General features: G+C 38.6%; 1 protein-coding gene and 1 non-coding gene across 2 annotated transcripts; both read right to left on the bottom strand.

The window, feature by feature from the left end:
* Positions 1-1,913: 1,913 nt before the first annotated feature.
* On the bottom strand, positions 1,914-1,986 carry Trnan-guu (transfer RNA asparagine (anticodon GUU)). The gene has a single exon. It is a non-coding gene; the product is annotated as a tRNA-Asn (tRNA).
* A 6,002-nt stretch (positions 1,987-7,988) lies between these two features.
* On the bottom strand, positions 7,989-14,835 carry LOC134822844 (uncharacterized). The gene is made up of 2 exons (XM_063834112.1): positions 14,054-14,835; positions 7,989-10,252 (listed from the first exon to the last, which is right to left on the bottom strand). Exons 1-2 carry the CDS (start codon positions 14,829-14,831, stop codon positions 9,603-9,605), a joined length of 1,428 nt encoding a protein of 475 aa, XP_063690182.1. The 5' UTR covers positions 14,832-14,835; the 3' UTR covers positions 7,989-9,602.
* Positions 14,836-18,207: the final 3,372 nt, after the last annotated feature.

The following is an 18,207-nucleotide window of genomic DNA, read 5'->3' as shown; positions in this document are numbered from 1 at the left end:
TGTCAAAAAAAATGTGACATTTTTTACATTATAGTGCCTAAAAGCAATACATTTTATTTCTGAGGCAGTGCATATGGGAGTATGGGTCACGTGGCTAATGTTCAGAACTTATGAACACGCTAGATTGATAGATGCTAAAATTAAGCCACTATCGTCGAAAACGCTATTTTAGAAATTTACCAATATCCTCAAACTTCAATGAACGTGTCCATATACTCGTTTTAGCAGTTTTAGTACTAGACATTAAACAGTATTTTACCGTAGTATTTTAGGGCATTTATTAGTGTACGACATTTAGTACAGCAGGGTAGTGCAGAGAGTTCAGTTTAACACCTCTGTTTTGGGGAACAGAGAGTTCATTTTAACATCTCAGTTTTGATTATCAGAGGGTGCATTTTAGCACCTCTGTTCTGGTTACAAAGAGGATAGTTTAGGAATTGCTTAGAGCAGGGAGTTTTGGGGAGCAGAGAGTTCATTTTAACATCTCTGTTTTGATTATCAGAGGGTGCATTTTAACACCTCTGTTTTGGTTACAAGGAGGATAGTTTGGGATTTGTTTAGGGATTGCTAAAACGAGTGGGAGATTGTTTATACTATCTAAGGATATTCAAGAGTGGGCCTGTTGGATGGCAGGACACTTTTTGGTTTGAATACAGCAGACGTTTACAGTTAATGTTTACAGTTAAAGAACTAGGCTATTCGAATTATTGACATAGTATTTGAGGAACACTGAGATATTGTAATTACAATTCTTAACGGTTTATTCAAATTGAAGTATTTTCCCTTGTCACCTTGCTGAACAAAATATAAAGGAAAAGAGCCTTTTATCAAAGTCAGTAAGTGTTGCACCAAAAAAAAATTAAAAAAATCTGATAGGGATCGGTTATCTAATGAAAAAATATTAAATTTGGTGTGAAAGCGGCAATGTGGTTATAATTGCGAATGTGGTTATAATTGCGAAAAAAATTTGATCAATATTTTCGCAGTTATAAGTGTGGGGGTCAAATTTGGTTCTTTTCAGGCCAAAGAAGAATATTTATAGCAGTCCATATTTTAAACACCCATAATTTTCCCCACCATAATATTACCGACTAAGGTAACCACAAGCAATCCTTTAATAACTCACGTGATTCGTGTCAGAATTGCTCAAAAACTGGGTCAAACTTAGATTTCCTGAAAGTTTCGTAAACATTTCATTGAATATAGAGGGTGCTGGGATCATGTATCTGTCAGATCTTAAAATGGTCTAACTCAGCTTAGTTTTTAACAATCAATTTAAAATTTTAGGAAAGCACTTTCATTATTAAACCAAATGTGTCTCAAAACTTTGGAGTGAAAAAAAGGTGATTGAAGGAATGAAATTTTACAAAACTTTCAGTTCCACACGCTGCATGCAGCTTGTCATTCCGCCGCAGCTTCAATCAATGTTTATAAACACTATCAGCCTGGGTAAGACAAACCTCGCAATTTTTGTACCACTGTTTTCTTGAGAATGTGAGCTTTTCACATTACCAAATTTGTCATACCTTTTTGGAATGATTGGTGAGTTTCACCTTGGTGCCATAATTAATAACGCGTGGCTTTTGGAGCTTTAAATTCGCGTAATTTGACGAAATTCACTTATTTTCGTTGTATTATTTCGTTATATCTTTGGTTCCTGGAATGGGATCATTTTGAAAATTTGTAAGCAGCTTCTAATAAGACTTTATGTTAAGAAACTTGGTGGATATCGGAGTTGATATAGCTGAAATGAAAATTAGGCAAAAGGTGTTGCTTTGAGTTTAGTTTGACATGAAGCCAGGTGTAACATAATGTTTAATATTTTAACTGGGTTGGGTCAGAAGTCTAATCATGCAGCTCACTGGAATAAGGCAGTAAGGTAGTACGTTTTCGTGAAAAGTAAGGGTGAGATGTGCCGAGAGCGGGAATTGAACCCACGACCTCCCGATGAACGCTCGGATGCTATAACCACTAAGCTATCTCGCCATAATGTTTAATAACTGTATATGCTCCAACTTTTTCCAAAAGTTTCTTTAGCTTTGTAAGTCTATAAGTTAGCTTAACAATTTTTGTTAAGATTGGATCGAGGGAAATATTCAATGTTTTCTTTGCGTTGGAAAGAAATTATAAGCTCTCTTTGGAATTTGCAACATGTTGAATTGACGAAATTGACGAAATCGCGTATATATTAACGAAATCTCGTACACACATTTCTGACGCGTTGTTTTGTTTCTGACGGAAACAAAACAACGCGCAAAACGAGGTCAACTGACTCAAACATTTCTCACATGTGATAGGCCTGCTGCGCGTTCCACAGACTCTTGCCACCATTTCCATTTTCACTGGTTGTTTTGCGCCATTGGTGGCTCGAGTTATATTTTTAAATGTATGCGAGTAGGCGTGTTTCTGACTTGTCCTATATTATTGCGTTTATCAAATACACGGATATTTGTAAACAATTCATATTTTATGCTATCGTTTGGAAAAGTTATTTGTACATGGACACGTTCATTTGAGTTTGAGGATATTGGTCAACAAAAATAATAGCGTTTTCGACAATAACTAGTTGGCAAATAACTAGTTTATTGAAATTTTTTTGATGATAAAATAACATAGTATTCTAATAGAGGTATGGTTCTTCAAAATAGGGGCAAGAAATATTTACTTTGTCACATTAGTTATTATATGAGTTAGGTAATCGTCATCAGATTAACAGATATTTTTCGTAGTTTGGATCGATTAATTTAGGCAAAAAAGCATCCTATGCCAATTTTAACACACTATCTTGATATTGTTGGGGCAGAAAAAGTTCATTTTGTCACATTTTTAGTGACTTTGAAAAATTTTACCTAAAATTGCCAAACTTGAGCTCTGATGTTCTGGACAATATTCTACCAATTTTTTTCTGTAATAATGTTGAATTCTAATAGAGTTATAGAATATATAGATCTTCAAAATAGGGGCAAGACATGTTTACTTTGTCACATCAGTTATTATAAGAGTTATTATAGGAGACTATTTCATTCTATTATCATTGTTTTTAACCTATTTACGATTTCGTATCATCACAATGTAAACATAAACGTCAACTGATCTTAACTTGCATCAACTACATTGTCATCACATTGTCATCATATAAAGTTTTCCCGCCTTTCAAACCAAAATCAGACATAAATAATTCGCCCAAAATTTAAAATTCCATATATTGTGACAGAATTAACCTCATTTCCCAATAACCAAGTGCCTGCATTAGATAACTATTCGAAACAACAATTTTACGGCTATGATTGGTAGATCAACCATCAAATAATGAGTTAAAAGGGTTTTGAGGACACCTCACCAGTAAACGACCGGGGGTAGGATTTGGCCGGGGCCGGGAATGTCCAAATTTTGCCGGGGCTGGGAATTGGCCGTTCTGGAATTTGGCCGGGGCCGTGAATTTAATAAATCCACGGCCAAGTTAGAACTTTTCAGTTGAAAGTTGGCACTCTGGACATCATCCTTTCAAAATTGAAAATCCATTTTAAGATTTATATGAAAGTTTTAGGCCGATTTCGATCAAAAATTCCCGGCCAAATTCCCGGCAAAAATTGAAAAAAAAACCACTTTTCAAGTGCCGGTTAGTAGCCGGTTGGTAATGTGAAGTTGAGGAGCTGTTATTACAAAAGTGGCTACTAGCCGGCTAGTAGCCGGTGTTCATATGGTACTGTGCAGGGACGTTGCATAGACGTTGCATAGACGTTGCATAGACGTTGCATAGACTGACCGTGCAGGGAGTGTGCATAGAGTGTTCATTGTGCAGGGACGTTGCATAGACGTTGCATAGACGGTTCTTCTGTTGTTGCATGGACGTTGCATAGACGTTGCATAGACTGTCCGGAGCTAAACGACCAAGTTGCCGAAAATTGGCCGGGGCCGGGGCCGGGAAGAAATAGCTCCCCCGGTGCCGGGATTTCACGGCGCCGGGAATCCCGGTCGATTACTGCACCTCACAGTAGAATAGAGGTATGGTATTCTGAGTGTGACAAAGTTACCCAAATATTGCCTTGTAACCGTTCGATCTGTGCCCTTTAACCAATGTTGTATTATAATTATTAGATTGACCTAATCTACTATATTTCAGACCAAGGAATGATAATTAGACAACTGCAGTTAACTAAGTCACACAAAATGTGACATTTCAAATATTATAGTGCTTAATATCAGGACAATTCAATAAAGACACATACTCTACCCACGATAAGGGGCCATAATTGTTTCAATTATGTACATAATTGTTTTCTATATTATAGTGCTTAACAACAATAGATTTTCTTTCTGAGCAGTGCACATGGAAGTATGGGTTACGTGGCTAATGTTCAGAACTTCTGAACGTGCTAGGTTAATAGATGTCAAAATTAAGCCACTATTGTCGAAAACGCTATTATTTTTGTTTACCAATATCCTCAAACTCAAATGAACGTGTCCACATAGATTCCAGAAGTTTTTATGATTGCATCATTTTAATACAATTTATTATGAGCTTTTGAAAACAGCCCGACGCTGAGCCCAGATTTCAGCAAAATAACGCTGGTTTTTTGTAACACTTTTTTATTCAATACAAGGATGACTATAGTGCAAAGAAACTGCTGCTAACTGCTGCTCACTGCTGCTCACTGCTGCTCACTGCTGCTCACTGCTGCTCACTGCTGCTCACTGCTGCTCACTGCTGCTCACTGCTGCTCACTGCTGCTCACTGCTGCTCACTGCTGCTCACTGCTGCTTTGTCATACGTTGTATGACCCGCCACGCACGAGTGCGCGGCTCCCCCTGTATCGTCGAAACTCTACACTATAGTGAAGCGACAGTGAGGGTCACCACGTGATACAACTGCTGCTCACTGCCGCTTACTGGACGGACCGGCGGGGGCGCGGCACTCACAACTCAGATTGTCATTCCGCCCGTGCAGCTTTAATAGTTTAAATTTTTAACCAGCCTTTGGTCCCCAGATCACATGACATGGTATTCCTTAATTTCCTTACTGGGCGGCGCTCAGCCTGTCATTCCGCCGAATCTTTATTCGGGCTGAGTGAATTACGACCTCCATTGCCCTGAAAAAAGTGCAAATGCTCATTGGATGTTAGAGCGCACATGACTCGCATCCACGTGATCGTTCAGAACCACCCAGGAAACCTTACTGTTAGGGGCCTAACTTTGGAAGTAAAAGAGATAGAAACGTCTGGTTTTCAACAAAATGTTCGCCTTGTAAAAATAACGTTTCCTCCCCAGGAGGAAAATTCAAAACGCTGTAGATTTTGAATTATTGCGAAAAGTCATATTTTAGGCCTTATAAAACTGCGCAGCTTTAACTTTGCAGATTGTTGTTCTCTGATTGGCTGAATCGTATCACGTGGTACGCGGTACAATTGCATTCTTGGAACATTTGAAGCGTGCAAATGCAATGAACTAGCGAGCGCGCGCGGAGTTCAACGAGCTGTGAAAAGGCGATCACCCTGTAGTAATATTGCTAGCCGGTAAGGTCTGCTGGGCAATTTATTACAGCCCCGCAAAAGATCACGTGCACGCCAACTACCAATAAGAAAGAAGTGACGTATGCACTACAAGAGCCGCGCGCTGAGTTAGATTGTAAAATTTGAATATTTAAACGCGCCTATTTGCGCGTTTTAGAGGGTTCAATTACGCCATGGGCTATGTTTATGAACATAAAAGCCTGGGGTCCCCAGGTAATAATTTCCATAACACATAATTGATTTGAATTTGAAAAGATCTCATTACCCAAATTTACCTCCCCGGACTTCAGGCTAGCCGGCTACCATGTTCATAATTAGAGATTAGGCGGCCGCGGAATGACAGGCTAAGCACGGCCCAGTAATACCCAAATAAATTAATTCTCCAGGCCATTTCCGTTCATGATTTTTGATTTTCTTTCATAAGACTAGGGGGGTGCACGATAAAAAATAAACTTGCTCGGATTTTCAAAATTTGTGTACCATAATTGTAATTTCTAAAAACTGTTTACTGGGCCGCGCTCAGCCTGTCATTCCGTCTAATCTTTATGTTTATGAACATGTTTATGAACATGATAGCCTGAGGTCCCCAGGTAAAAAACTGTGAGAATTTTCACAGTACCAAATTTGGCATACCTTTTTGGTTTAATTGACGATGTCAATTCATGGCAGCTCGGCGCGGCACAGTAGCGCATCTCGCCGATCTAGCCAGTGAGAAGCCTTATTGAGTGCGCGGCGCGGCACAGTAACGCATCGCGCTACAACTTTTTGGTATGATCAGTGAGTTTCGCCTAGGTGCCACATTTGATGGTGCGCGGCTTTAGCCAGCAAAATTAGGTGTAAAAGTCGCGTAATTTGACGAAATTCGTTGATTTTTGTCGTATTATTTTGTCATATCTTTGGTTCTTTATCATGAATCATGCTGAAAATTTGTCAGAACCTTCCAATCATACTTACCTACCGAACTTAGAAATTAGTTGGGAGAGATTGGCCTTGATTAAATTAAGAGGTCTAAAAATGACAAAATAGGTATAAATTCGTTGATAACTCAAATTCTGACCATCAAAATTGCTCAAACTAATTTAGGTTCAGTAGAACTAGGGGGTGCACCATAAAAATAAACTTGCTCGGATTTTAAAAATTTTTGTACCATTGTTTTCTAGAGACTGTGAGAATTTTCACAATACCAAATCTGTCATACCTTTTTAGAAAGATTAGTGAGTTTCGCCTAGGTGCCATATTTGATGGTGCGCGGCTTTTGGAGCAAAATTAGCTTTAAAAGTCGCGTAATTTGACCAAATTTGACCAAATTCGTTGATTTTTGTCGTATTATTTGGATATATCTTCAGTTCCTTGAATGAGATCATTCTGAAAATTGGCGACGACCTTCCATTAGGGCTTTCACAACTGTCCGAAAAATTTGGTGGATATCGGAGTTGATATAATGATCAAAATGGGGCAAAATACGCTGCTTTTAGCTGTAACATAATGTCTGATGGTTGGATATGCTTTAAACTTTTCGGACACCTTCCTTGTAAGTCTATGAGTAAGCTTACTAATTTTTGTTGCAATCGGAGGTCGGGAAGGATACTTAATATCTATTTGTTTGAAGAAAATTGTGCTGGCCGAAATTAGCGCTAAAAAACAATCCTACAGTCGGCACGCGCGGCTCACTGTCGATGGCGCACTACCTAGTAGAACATAAGTGTTTACGTAAGTTGACCAATTTTCAACAAAATTGTTATATGGGAAGTATTATAACTTTTTGATAGTTTCTAAAATAATGTGCTGGCCGAAATTGGAAATACGAGCTAAAAAACCATTCAATGGTCAGCGCGCGTTTTACGGTCGATGGCGCACGGCCTAATAAGACTAAAAGTAAAAATATCATCCACGATACAATCACTGAGATCTGATTAATCAATTTTGTATTATAATTAGCAGAATTAGCTAAAACTTTGTAGCGCGATGCACTACTGGGTCGCGCGCGCATCAAATAATGCTTCTCGCAACCTTCGGTAGATCGGCGAGATGCACCACTGTGCCTCACCGAGCTGCGAAGGATTGACATCGTGAATCAAGCTAAAACTAAATAGGACAAAAACGGAAAAAAGTTACATCATTTTAAATTACTTTTACCGCACCCCAAACGTAAACTTAAAATGACACCGAAATAATGAAATCGGTCTCTTGATCGCTTTTAAGTTTTCCTATCCATTCACGGCTTGAAAATTGTAACGATCTGGCCGCGCCCGTAACTGTAAGTGCCGTTACTGTAACGAATCGTTAGTGCCGACTATTAATATTATACTGCCGAATGCTATATAATATAGCCTCCTATCATCAATTGTGAGTGAATGGGAAAAGCGAGCAATCGATTTCATGCATTATTGATTATATCAATATCATTTTGCGTTTGGGTACGGTAATGGCGATTAAATTGATATCATTTCCTTCTGTTTGGAAAAAGGATACACTGGCGACGGTCAACTCTACCCAATTTCGGGTTTTGGTTTAAAACATAACACAAATTATTTATAGTTGTACGTATAACTATCGATTCCGCAAGGGATCGTTAACATATTACGTAGAGAGAAGGGGGGGGGGGGGGATGTGTCTCTAAAATGGTCGAAAATTGGCTTACGTAATATGTTAACGATTCAACTAATCCGTAGTTGAAAAAAATTCATATCTGGTAAAAAATATGCATAATGCAGTTATTATCTATAATCAGTAGGGTTGACTTTTAGTTTTAACGTTAACACAAAATCAATAGTACATTATGCGAGCATGAAGTTCCAATTTATTTAACAATTGTTTGTAAGGGTCATCACAATCTCCAAATCTTTTACCTTTCGCTGGGTATAACAAGAGAGAACACTTAACCCGTGCCCTAGACATAGCTAGATAGATCTTGGCCAAACTCATATCAAAAGGCTCTCTGGGCCGCATTTCATGTAATGCAATTACTGCAGGCCATTCTGCAGAATAACAATCGCCATAGTACCTTTTCTCATATTTCCTAAAATTAGTCGATTTCAACACATCAGTACTGTTGAATAAATCATGAATAACTGCAACATAAGAGCAGTCTAAATCTTCATTTGCACGAAGACAAGACAATTCTCTTTCAAAAATTTCACGAATTAATTCATCATCATATTTCTCAAGCACATGCACTACTGTCATGGGGCCATGAATATAGTGCCCTATTCTCATCATGGGTGCGAAAATGGGTGAGATGTCATCAAATTCCCTTCTAATAACCGATAAGACGTTGGAAATTTCAAACGTATTTCGTGATGTATGTTTTAATGTCACCAGATGCTCTGAAGATATTTTTTCTGCAAATAAGGAAACTATGTCTTTTAGACAATAATTATATCCCTGTACTAAATCTAATGCCACTAAAACGGTATTATCAGCTGATAACACGTTGAGCTTGTCTAATAATTTATTAATACCATCTCTGCTATTGTTTAACACTCGTTGAATATCATCAACAATCACGTTACAGTTGTTTAGTAAACTGAGTATGTTAGTGAACACTTCAATATAAACACCACTCATCTCTACTATCACTACATTCTTATTACTGTTTGTGATAAGTTCGGCCATGTGCAAGGGAGTAGCATTACAGTCTGTCGAAAAAACTTCATATTTCATTCCTGCTCTACCACATGCACTCTGATATATGTTACTACTGTTAGGTCCAGTTAATGCAGCGATTTTTTCTCTGGATCTGTCTTGGCGAGTCGGAGCATCTTCCCTGCTAGTAGCATCGTTTTCCCACTCCCAGCAGGACCGTTTATCAATAGAAGATTTTCCGTTGAACCAAAAATGTCGTTCTGCTCATGTGTAAGATATTTGACCCCCAAATATTTACTTATGTCTGTAGGAGCTTTAACCAAATCGGGATTAATGCTCTGTTTAACTTTAGGCTTTAACTTCATTTTGTGATTCTGCTCCAAAGTGATTGCTCCCTCCATTAATTCTTTGTCTATTTTCATCACATTCTCTACTAAACTCTTAAACTGAATCTTGTTTCGTCAGGTACGTTCAACTCGGGACACGATATTGCTAACAATATATGCTTCACTCTTTCGTGCTCAGAGTTGTGATGTGAAGGATATTGTGAAGAATATTTTGTGGCACATTATGCTGCCACCATTTAGCAAAATCATCAAGATCTTCACTGAAAATAATTGATTCTCTCTGTACTTCAGTAACTTTAGTTAAGGAGGACATGCTAGGAAAAGCGGTGAAGAGAAGAACAGATGCCTGGGGATAAATGGATTGTATGAGTTTTCTGACCTTATCTCCTTGAATTAAAGAATTTTTAAACGCATCGACCATATTTCCGTCTATTGTCGTGTTCTTTACCTCTACCACAACAAAATGTTCATCAGTGATAATCAAAAAATCGCACTCTGTCCAAACATTAGCAGGTGTTTTCTTGATATCAAAGTCCAGGTTACATTTAAACTTGTTCAAAACGATCATATACTTCTTCAATCTCTCCAAAGAACGGTACACCCTAATCGCAGCCTCGATATTATCTCGTTTTCGAATATTGTCTCCAATACGAGGATCTTCATATTCTTTATGTGAATAATTGTCGACGTATATGTTTTGGGGTACAGGAAGGGACATAACGCGGGGATATTCCTCATCTATTGAGCAAAAACGATTTGTTGCGATTTGTTTTCCCCTCTCTTCATAGTCCTTTAGGGTCGTCACAGTTTCTGTAATAATACTAAAGTTAATATCGATAAAAAACAAAACATAAAAAACTGAGGATTTGAGCCCCACATTTTTAAGCTGTGACATTTCTAGTCCATTCGAACAAACCTAACATGCATTGGTAACATCATTTATCCACTTATATGTGCACTCAGGGCCTGATGTAATTTCTATGACCAGTTGGTCACATGCAGTGTTTCGGTGTCCCAAATTTTGCTTACACTTGGTCACTTGTCTAGACATTTTTTGGTCTTTTGACGAATTTTATTTGTGATACAATGATGTAAATTTGTGTAAAATTTTGTAAAAGCTAACACTGAAATGCAGGACCGGGGTAGTTTGATAAAAAAGGTTTCCATAAAGCTAGAAATCACTGATGCTTTAAGCATGGACTATTTCATGCACAAAAACCCATTTGATGAAGATGATATGACGTGATATAAGACACTGATCATATACACATATTTTAACATTTTTACTGCTTAACGACTGTTTTTTTACTTACTGTATAAAAAATGGATTTAAAAATCATTTGCTGAAATAAAAAATGTCCGTTCATTTAATTTCCGTCCAAATAAGGTCCGATAACTGTGAGGTATTGCCCAACGTTGCACTTGCAGGGTATGCCACGCACAAGTGTACGACTACAACTTGTAACTTGCTGCAGCACCAAGCGTGCTAAATCACTCTTCAGTCGATCTTCGAAATTGTTCTAAAAGGGACCGCGGCAGTTGAAACCAACTTGAATCGATGTATTTTTGGACGCTGATTCAGAATCACCCCCATGACTTACCTGGGGACCTCAGGCTATTTATATGTTCATAAACATAGAGATTCGGCGGAATGACAGGCTGAGCGCCGCCCAGTAACCCCATGACATAGGGTTAAAATGCTCCCCTGGCGAGATATTGGCGAAAAACTGTCTTGATCACGTGATATGACTGTATAAGGAAGTTGGTCGAATTTCTCGTTAGGGTTAGGGTTTCAGCTTACCTGAGGACCCCAGGCTATTATGTTCATTAACATAATAGATTTGGCGAATATAGATTTGGCGGAATGACAGGCTGAGCGCGGCCCAGTAAGGTTTCAGCATATGCTTTTGTTAGGGATTGGGTTAGGATTGGGATCAGATAAGAGGGTTAGGGTTTCGAATACCTTATCGGACCTTATATTATTTGGACGGACATTACTTGAACGCTGGAAGCCCTAGCGTTCATCTTAATGTCCGTTCAAATAAAGTCCGTTCAATTAATGTCCGTCCAAGTTAAAGTCCGTTGAAATTTTTTCAAAAATTTTTCCATTTCGAACTTTTTATCCAGGATATGACAACTATGAGAACTTTATTGTGCCGTAAGTTAACGACGGAAAGGTTGACATACGTTGCATGCCACATTTCGCGCGCGAAGCGCGCGCCGCCGAAGGCGGAAATAGTATACACATAATATCTCTGATATTTGTGATACGTAACATGTATCAACGGAAAGGTTCTCCTTGGTCTGCCGGAGGCACAGAAAACTCTACTAGTATATGATGTTTTCAAGGGTCACTTGGCGGAAAAAGTCAACGAAATCATGGCACTCAACAACATAGTTCATGAGCTAGTCCCCGCCAACATGACAAACATGTTCCAGCCTCTAGATATTACGGTAAATCGTGTTGCCAAGGACATTGTCCGACGTTTTTATAGTTCATATTACTGAGGGGAGGTAATGAAACAGTGCTAGGAAAGCTCCACGTGATGTTAAGGTTAACCTAAAGTTGTCTAAGGTAAAACCACTTCACGCCGAATGGCTTGTAAAAGTTAACACTGAAATGCAGGATCGGGGTAGTTTGATAAAAAAGGTTTCCACAAAGCTAGAAATCACTGATGCTTGTTTAAGCATGGACTATTTCATGCACAAAAACCCATTTGATGAAGATGATATGACGTGATATAAGACACTGATCATATACACATATTTTAACATTTTTACTGCTTAACGACTGTTTTTTTACTTACTGTATAAAAAATGGATTTAAAAATCATTTGCTGAAATAAAAAATGTCCGTTCATTTAATTTCCGTCCAAATAAGGTCCGATAACTGTGAGGTATTGCCCAACGTTGCACTTGCAGGGTATGCCACGCACAAGTGTACGACTACAACTTGTAACTTGCTGCAGCACCAAGCGTGCTAAATCACTCTTCAGTCGATCTTCGAAATTGTTCTAAAAGGGACCCCGGCAGTTGAAACCAACTTGAATCGATGTATTTTTGGACGCTGATTCAGAATCACCCCCATGACTTACCTGGGGACCTCAGGCTATTTATATGTTCATAAACATAGAGATTCGGCGGAATGACAGGCTGAGCGCCGCCCAGTAACCCCATGACATAGGGTTAAAATGCTCCCCTGGCGAGATATTGGCGAAAAACTGTCTTGATCACGTGATATGACTGTATAAGGAAGTTGGTCGAATTTCTCGTTAGGGTTAGGGTTTCAGCTTACCTGAGGACCCCAGGCTATTATGTTCATTAACATAATAGATTTGGCGAATATAGATTTGGCGGAATGACAGGCTGAGCGCGGCCCAGTAAGGTTTCAGCATATGCTTTTGTTAGGGATTGGGTTAGGATTGGGATCAGATAAGAGGGTTAGGGTTTCGAATACCTTATCGGACCTTATATTATTTGGACGGACATTACTTGAACGCTGGAAGCCCTAGCGTTCATCTTAATGTCCGTTCAAATAAAGTCCGTTCAATTAATGTCCGTCCAAGTTAAAGTCCGTTGAAATTTTTTCAAAAATTTTTCCATTTCGAACTTTTTATCCAGGATATGACAACTATGAGAACTTTATTGTGCCGTAAGTTAACGACGGAAAGGTTGACATACGTTGCATGCCACATTTCGCGCGCGAAGCGCGCGCCGCCGAAGGCGGAAATAGTATACACATAATATCTCTGATATTTGTGATACGTAACATGTATCAACGGAAAGGTTCTCCTTGGTCTGCCGGAGGCACAGAAAACTCTACTAGTATATGATGTTTTCAAGGGTCACTTGGCGGAAAAAGTCAACGAAATCATGGCACTCAACAACATAGTTCATGAGCTAGTCCCCGCCAACATGACAAACATGTTCCAGCCTCTAGATATTACGGTAAATCGTGTTGCCAAGGACATTGTCCGACGTTTTTATAGTTCATATTACTGAGGGGAGGTAATGAAACAGTGCTAGGAAAGCTCCACGTGATGTTAAGGTTAACCTAAAGTTGTCTAAGGTAAAACCACTTCACGCCGAATGGCTTGTAAAAGTTAACACTGAAATGCAGGATCGGGGTAGTTTGATAAAAAAGGTTTCCACAAAGCTAGAAATCACTGATGCTTGTTTAAGCATGGACTATTTCATGCACGAAAACCCACTTAATGAAGATGATATGTGATATTAGACACTGATCATGTACGCATATTTTAACATTTTTACTGCTTAATGACTGCTATTCTTACTTACTGTATAAAAAATGGATTAACAAATCATTTGCTGAAATTAAAAAAACGTCAAAAATTGAAAAAAATTCGGATTTTTGATGGTTTTGAATGCCTTCGAGCGTTCATATTAATGTCCGTTCACAATTATTATTATGTCCGTTCATGTAATGTCCGTCCAAATAAGGTCCGATAAGGTAGTCGTTCAGGGCCAGTTAGAGAATCAGAACGGGTTGAAAAAGTCACGCGACAGTCGAGTGTAGAGTGATTAATCATCATCCCTGCAGCACATCTTGTGATGCGACACAAAAATGAAAAAAACAATAGAAAATCTCACCGTTCGTCAGCGGGTCGCCCAGAGTTACTTTCCACAATTCCCTTACAAAGTGAAGGCAGTTGTTGTCTAGCACATCGTATTTTTTACCGGAGCAAAAAGTGCTATAAATGCAGTCATTGAGTTCCCTAAGCTTCATCGGTTTACCCATCTTATTCCACTCTTCTTCTATTAATTTCCCACTGACTAATTCTTTATCTTTGTATACAAACTGTTTAATTCCTTTCTCCTCATTTGTCAGTTTGAACTTTTGACTGACCCAAACGTCTAAGTCAGGGGATGGTACAATGCTCAATGCTGCCATCTTCTTATCATCGGTGAATAAAGCTAGGAAAGGTTTGGATTCTTTATATCCCTCTGTCCCTTCGTTATCGATAGATTTTTCTTCGTTAGAGATAAAGTCATCGTACTCAAACTGGGCTATGAAGTATGAGTGCTTTTCTTCACCAGTGAATTTTGCAGTTCCACGTGCGATGAACGCCAAATGTTCAGTATTGAGATATCTTTTACGAAATAGAAAGCTACAAATTCTATGAAATAATGTGGAAGACCTCTTCGGTAAAAGCATTTCCTTTCTTGTCCAAATCGCCATGTGAGTAAAGTTATAAAAGTCTCCCATGTGCTCCATGAAATCGATGAACTGCGAATCTACGTAGTAGAGCCTACTTCTCTCCTTCTCCGAGTTGTTGTTTATCCATCTCAGGAAGCGTGAATGAGCATAAAATCCCACCATACTTATCATCACTCCTCCAATTTCCTGTACAATTCGATCCATTTCCATTTCCCATGCTGTAAAGGATTAATGTCAAGTAATTAATATGATATGGATAGATAGGTCAATTTAAGAAAACCGAAGCAAAGCTAATTGAATTATACTTAGATTTCCCTATCAGTCGAAAGAGGCTTTAAAAATTAATGAAGAAAACAGCTTATATGAAATTTCTATCAATATCTTTACACCAAAAACACAAATTTCACCAATCATAAAGAAAATGTCGAATCCATTGAAACGCTATAAGTATAAGTATAATACTTAGATATCAAACACACAAATTGAATTAAGTACATGTTTCTTTATATGGTTATATTGTATACAAATCCCTTTGATCCAATGGGTATTTTTTTGTGAAACTTGATTTCGAGATAGCAGTTGACCAACAAACTAAGACCAGTGACCGAACTTTTGAGGGGGTCCCGGACCCCAACCGCCAAACGGTGCCCGCAGGCAGCCACGCCCATATTTGGTCCAAATTAGGCCCAATTTAGCCAAATACCCTGAACATGCCCAAAACCCAGGTTTATGGTGCTTTACGTGTAGTTAGTGGTCTCCTGAACTCGTATATGAAATTTCAACAAGATTGGACAAAAAATAACTGAGTTATGGGCCAAAAACCATATGCCCATATTTGGGCATACGCACCAAATTTGGTAGATTTCGTCCCATAAATTGATCAAATATCAATATGTTTGGATGAGACTAACTTTATATGAAAGGTAGGCATAAACTACATATTCTCCGTAAGTTATAGCTTTATATCTGTTTAAATGTGGATACCAAAGCGAAAAGGCAGTATCGAGATAGCCCGACCACTGGTCCGCGGACCACTGTCCGCGGACCACCGTCTGCGGACCACTGTCCGCGGACCACTGTCTACCAGATCATATTACTGTATAATAACAGTATTGAGTATCCCCTGAATCAAGCAGGGTTCACATCATCGCACGCGAATTCCAATCAGCGGTGGTGTCAAGGCTTATTAAACGATTAAGCAACCTTACGAGATCAGTTCACATCATGCAATATAATACAAAGAATAACTATTATCAGACTGCATCAATCATTTCTATCATCAACTCCTTCTTGAACAACTACAACTATGGTCTCAGAGAAAACGAAACGGATGAACTCAGCCCTACCCTGCGACCCTATCTGCAAACCTATCTCACCTCTCGACAAGTGGACTCAAGCTGGTAAAACCCTCATCGTCTCCAGAGCCAACCCAAGCTTCTGCGTTTTCTGCAACAAGAGGCATGCTGGTATATCATGCGCTGCTCATGACCGTAATCAATAGTTTGATCCAGTAATTTACTACGCTACAATTAATTATGCTAGTCGTAACTAATTGCATCCAAGATACCATACATACCATTCATATGATCTGGTAACCAATCAACTATTCACAAACACCTGTTGCTTGATTCAGGGGATACTGTTATTATACAGTAATATGATCTGGTAGACAGTGGTCCGCAGACAGTGGTCCGCAGACAGTGGTCCGCGGACCGTGGTCGGGCTATCTCGATACTGCCAGCGAAAATACCCCAAAAAATGAACAAAATTGCCCGTATCTTCGTTCGCGATATTCATTAATTTGGAAATAACTCAATCAGTTTTCAAAATTTTTGCATGAAATTTTCGGAATCGACTCTAAATCGCATTTCCACCTTATTCTAGAAGCCGATTTTTAATTTAGGCCTCCAAAAAAATTTGGCGGCCGAATTCTAAATTTTGCCATGCAAATTTTGGAATTTGGCCGCCAAATTTTTTTGGAGGCCTAAATCAAAAATCAGCTTCATAGAATAAGGTGGAAATGCGATTTAGAGTCGATTCCGAAAATTTCATGCAAAAATTTTGAAAACTGATTGAGTTATTTCTAAATTAATGAAATCAACTTCGTGAATATCGCGAACGAAGATACGGGCAATTTTGTTCATTTTTTGGGGTATTTTCGCCTTAGTTTCCACATTGAAACAGATATAAAGCTATAACTTACAGAGAATATGTAGTTTAGGCCTTTCTTTCATATAAAGTTAGTCTCATCCAAAAATATTGATAATTAATCAATTTATGGGACGAAATCTACCAAATTTGGTGCGTATGCCCAAATATGGGCATATGGTTTTCGGCCCATAACTCAGTTATTTTTTGTCTAATCTTGATAAAATTTCATATACGAGTTCAGGAGACCATTAGCTACACGTAAAACACCATAAACCTGGGTTTTGGGCATGTTCAGGGTATTTGGCTAAATTGGGCCTAATTTGGACCAAATATGGGCGTGGCTGCCCCGCGGGCACTGTTTGGTGGTTGGGGTCCGGGACCCCCTCAAAAGTTTGGTCACTGGTCGTAGTTTGTTGGTCAACTACTATCTCGAAATCAAGTTTCACAAAAAAATACCCATTGGGATAGTTAGTATTACAAACTATCCCACATCCACAAAGTTTTTAATTTCCTCCGAGTTCAGTAAATTAATTCGTTTAATTTGTTTATTTTGTAAATAAAGGACGATGATGATCAACCGTTCGGGTGTAAAATGAAAAATTGTCATTAATGCTTGATAAACATTAAGCATTCGTGTCGAAAATTAGTAAACCGATTTTTGACGAAGGGAAGTTAAAAGTAATTTTATTCAGTTTATAAATTTAAAAGAAAAAATGTAAAACGATCAATTCTTACAATGAACAAGATACATTAAGGACAGTTTTCATTCTTAAAGTTAAACACTGAAGCCGAAGTGGTAACTTTCTAACTATCAGACGAATTATACATTTGCTCTGCGAAAGTTTGACAGTGGCAGCCATTAATCAAATCATATTTCTTACCGGAACATTCAAGTTTTGTGATTTTTTCATTCAACTCTGTCAGCGTTAAGAACCGTGTCATTTGTTCCCAATCATTGGGATGAGAAGGGCTTACCAAAAGTGTATCTCTGAGAACAAATCTCTTTCCATTTGTAAGTGGTTTTTCAACCCAGACATCTTTTTCAACCCAGACATCTTGGTTGCTTCCAGGTTGGATAATATGCTTAGCTGCCTCCTTCTTGTCTGTGGTAATGTGTGCTTTTAACCGCTTACTTGCAGTCCACTGCCAAGGATTAAATGAACGCCACTGTCGTAGTAAACTATAGTTGTTCACATTCGCATCATCTGAGGGGACAAATTCGCCTGGATTGAAATGTGCAATGAAATAATATTCCTTCTTTTCAATCTCGTCGGTTGTTTTTGCAGTGCCATAAACAATGTAAGCCCAGTGATTTGGCAAATGCAATAAGGACGCTGCCACAATATTCAAAAGCCTTGCCCAAATTGCTTTTTGGTTGAACTCAATATGGATCAAGTATCTCAATGTCTTTGATTCTAAAAGTAAATCAACCGGA

The sequence above is a fragment of the Bolinopsis microptera genome, chromosome 11 (assembly GCF_026151205.1).
Source record: "Bolinopsis microptera isolate Bmic1 chromosome 11, MBARI_Bmic_1.0, whole genome shotgun sequence".
NCBI lineage: Eukaryota > Metazoa > Ctenophora > Tentaculata > Lobata > Bolinopsidae > Bolinopsis > Bolinopsis microptera.
This window is presented reverse-complemented; position numbering and strand designations above follow the sequence as displayed.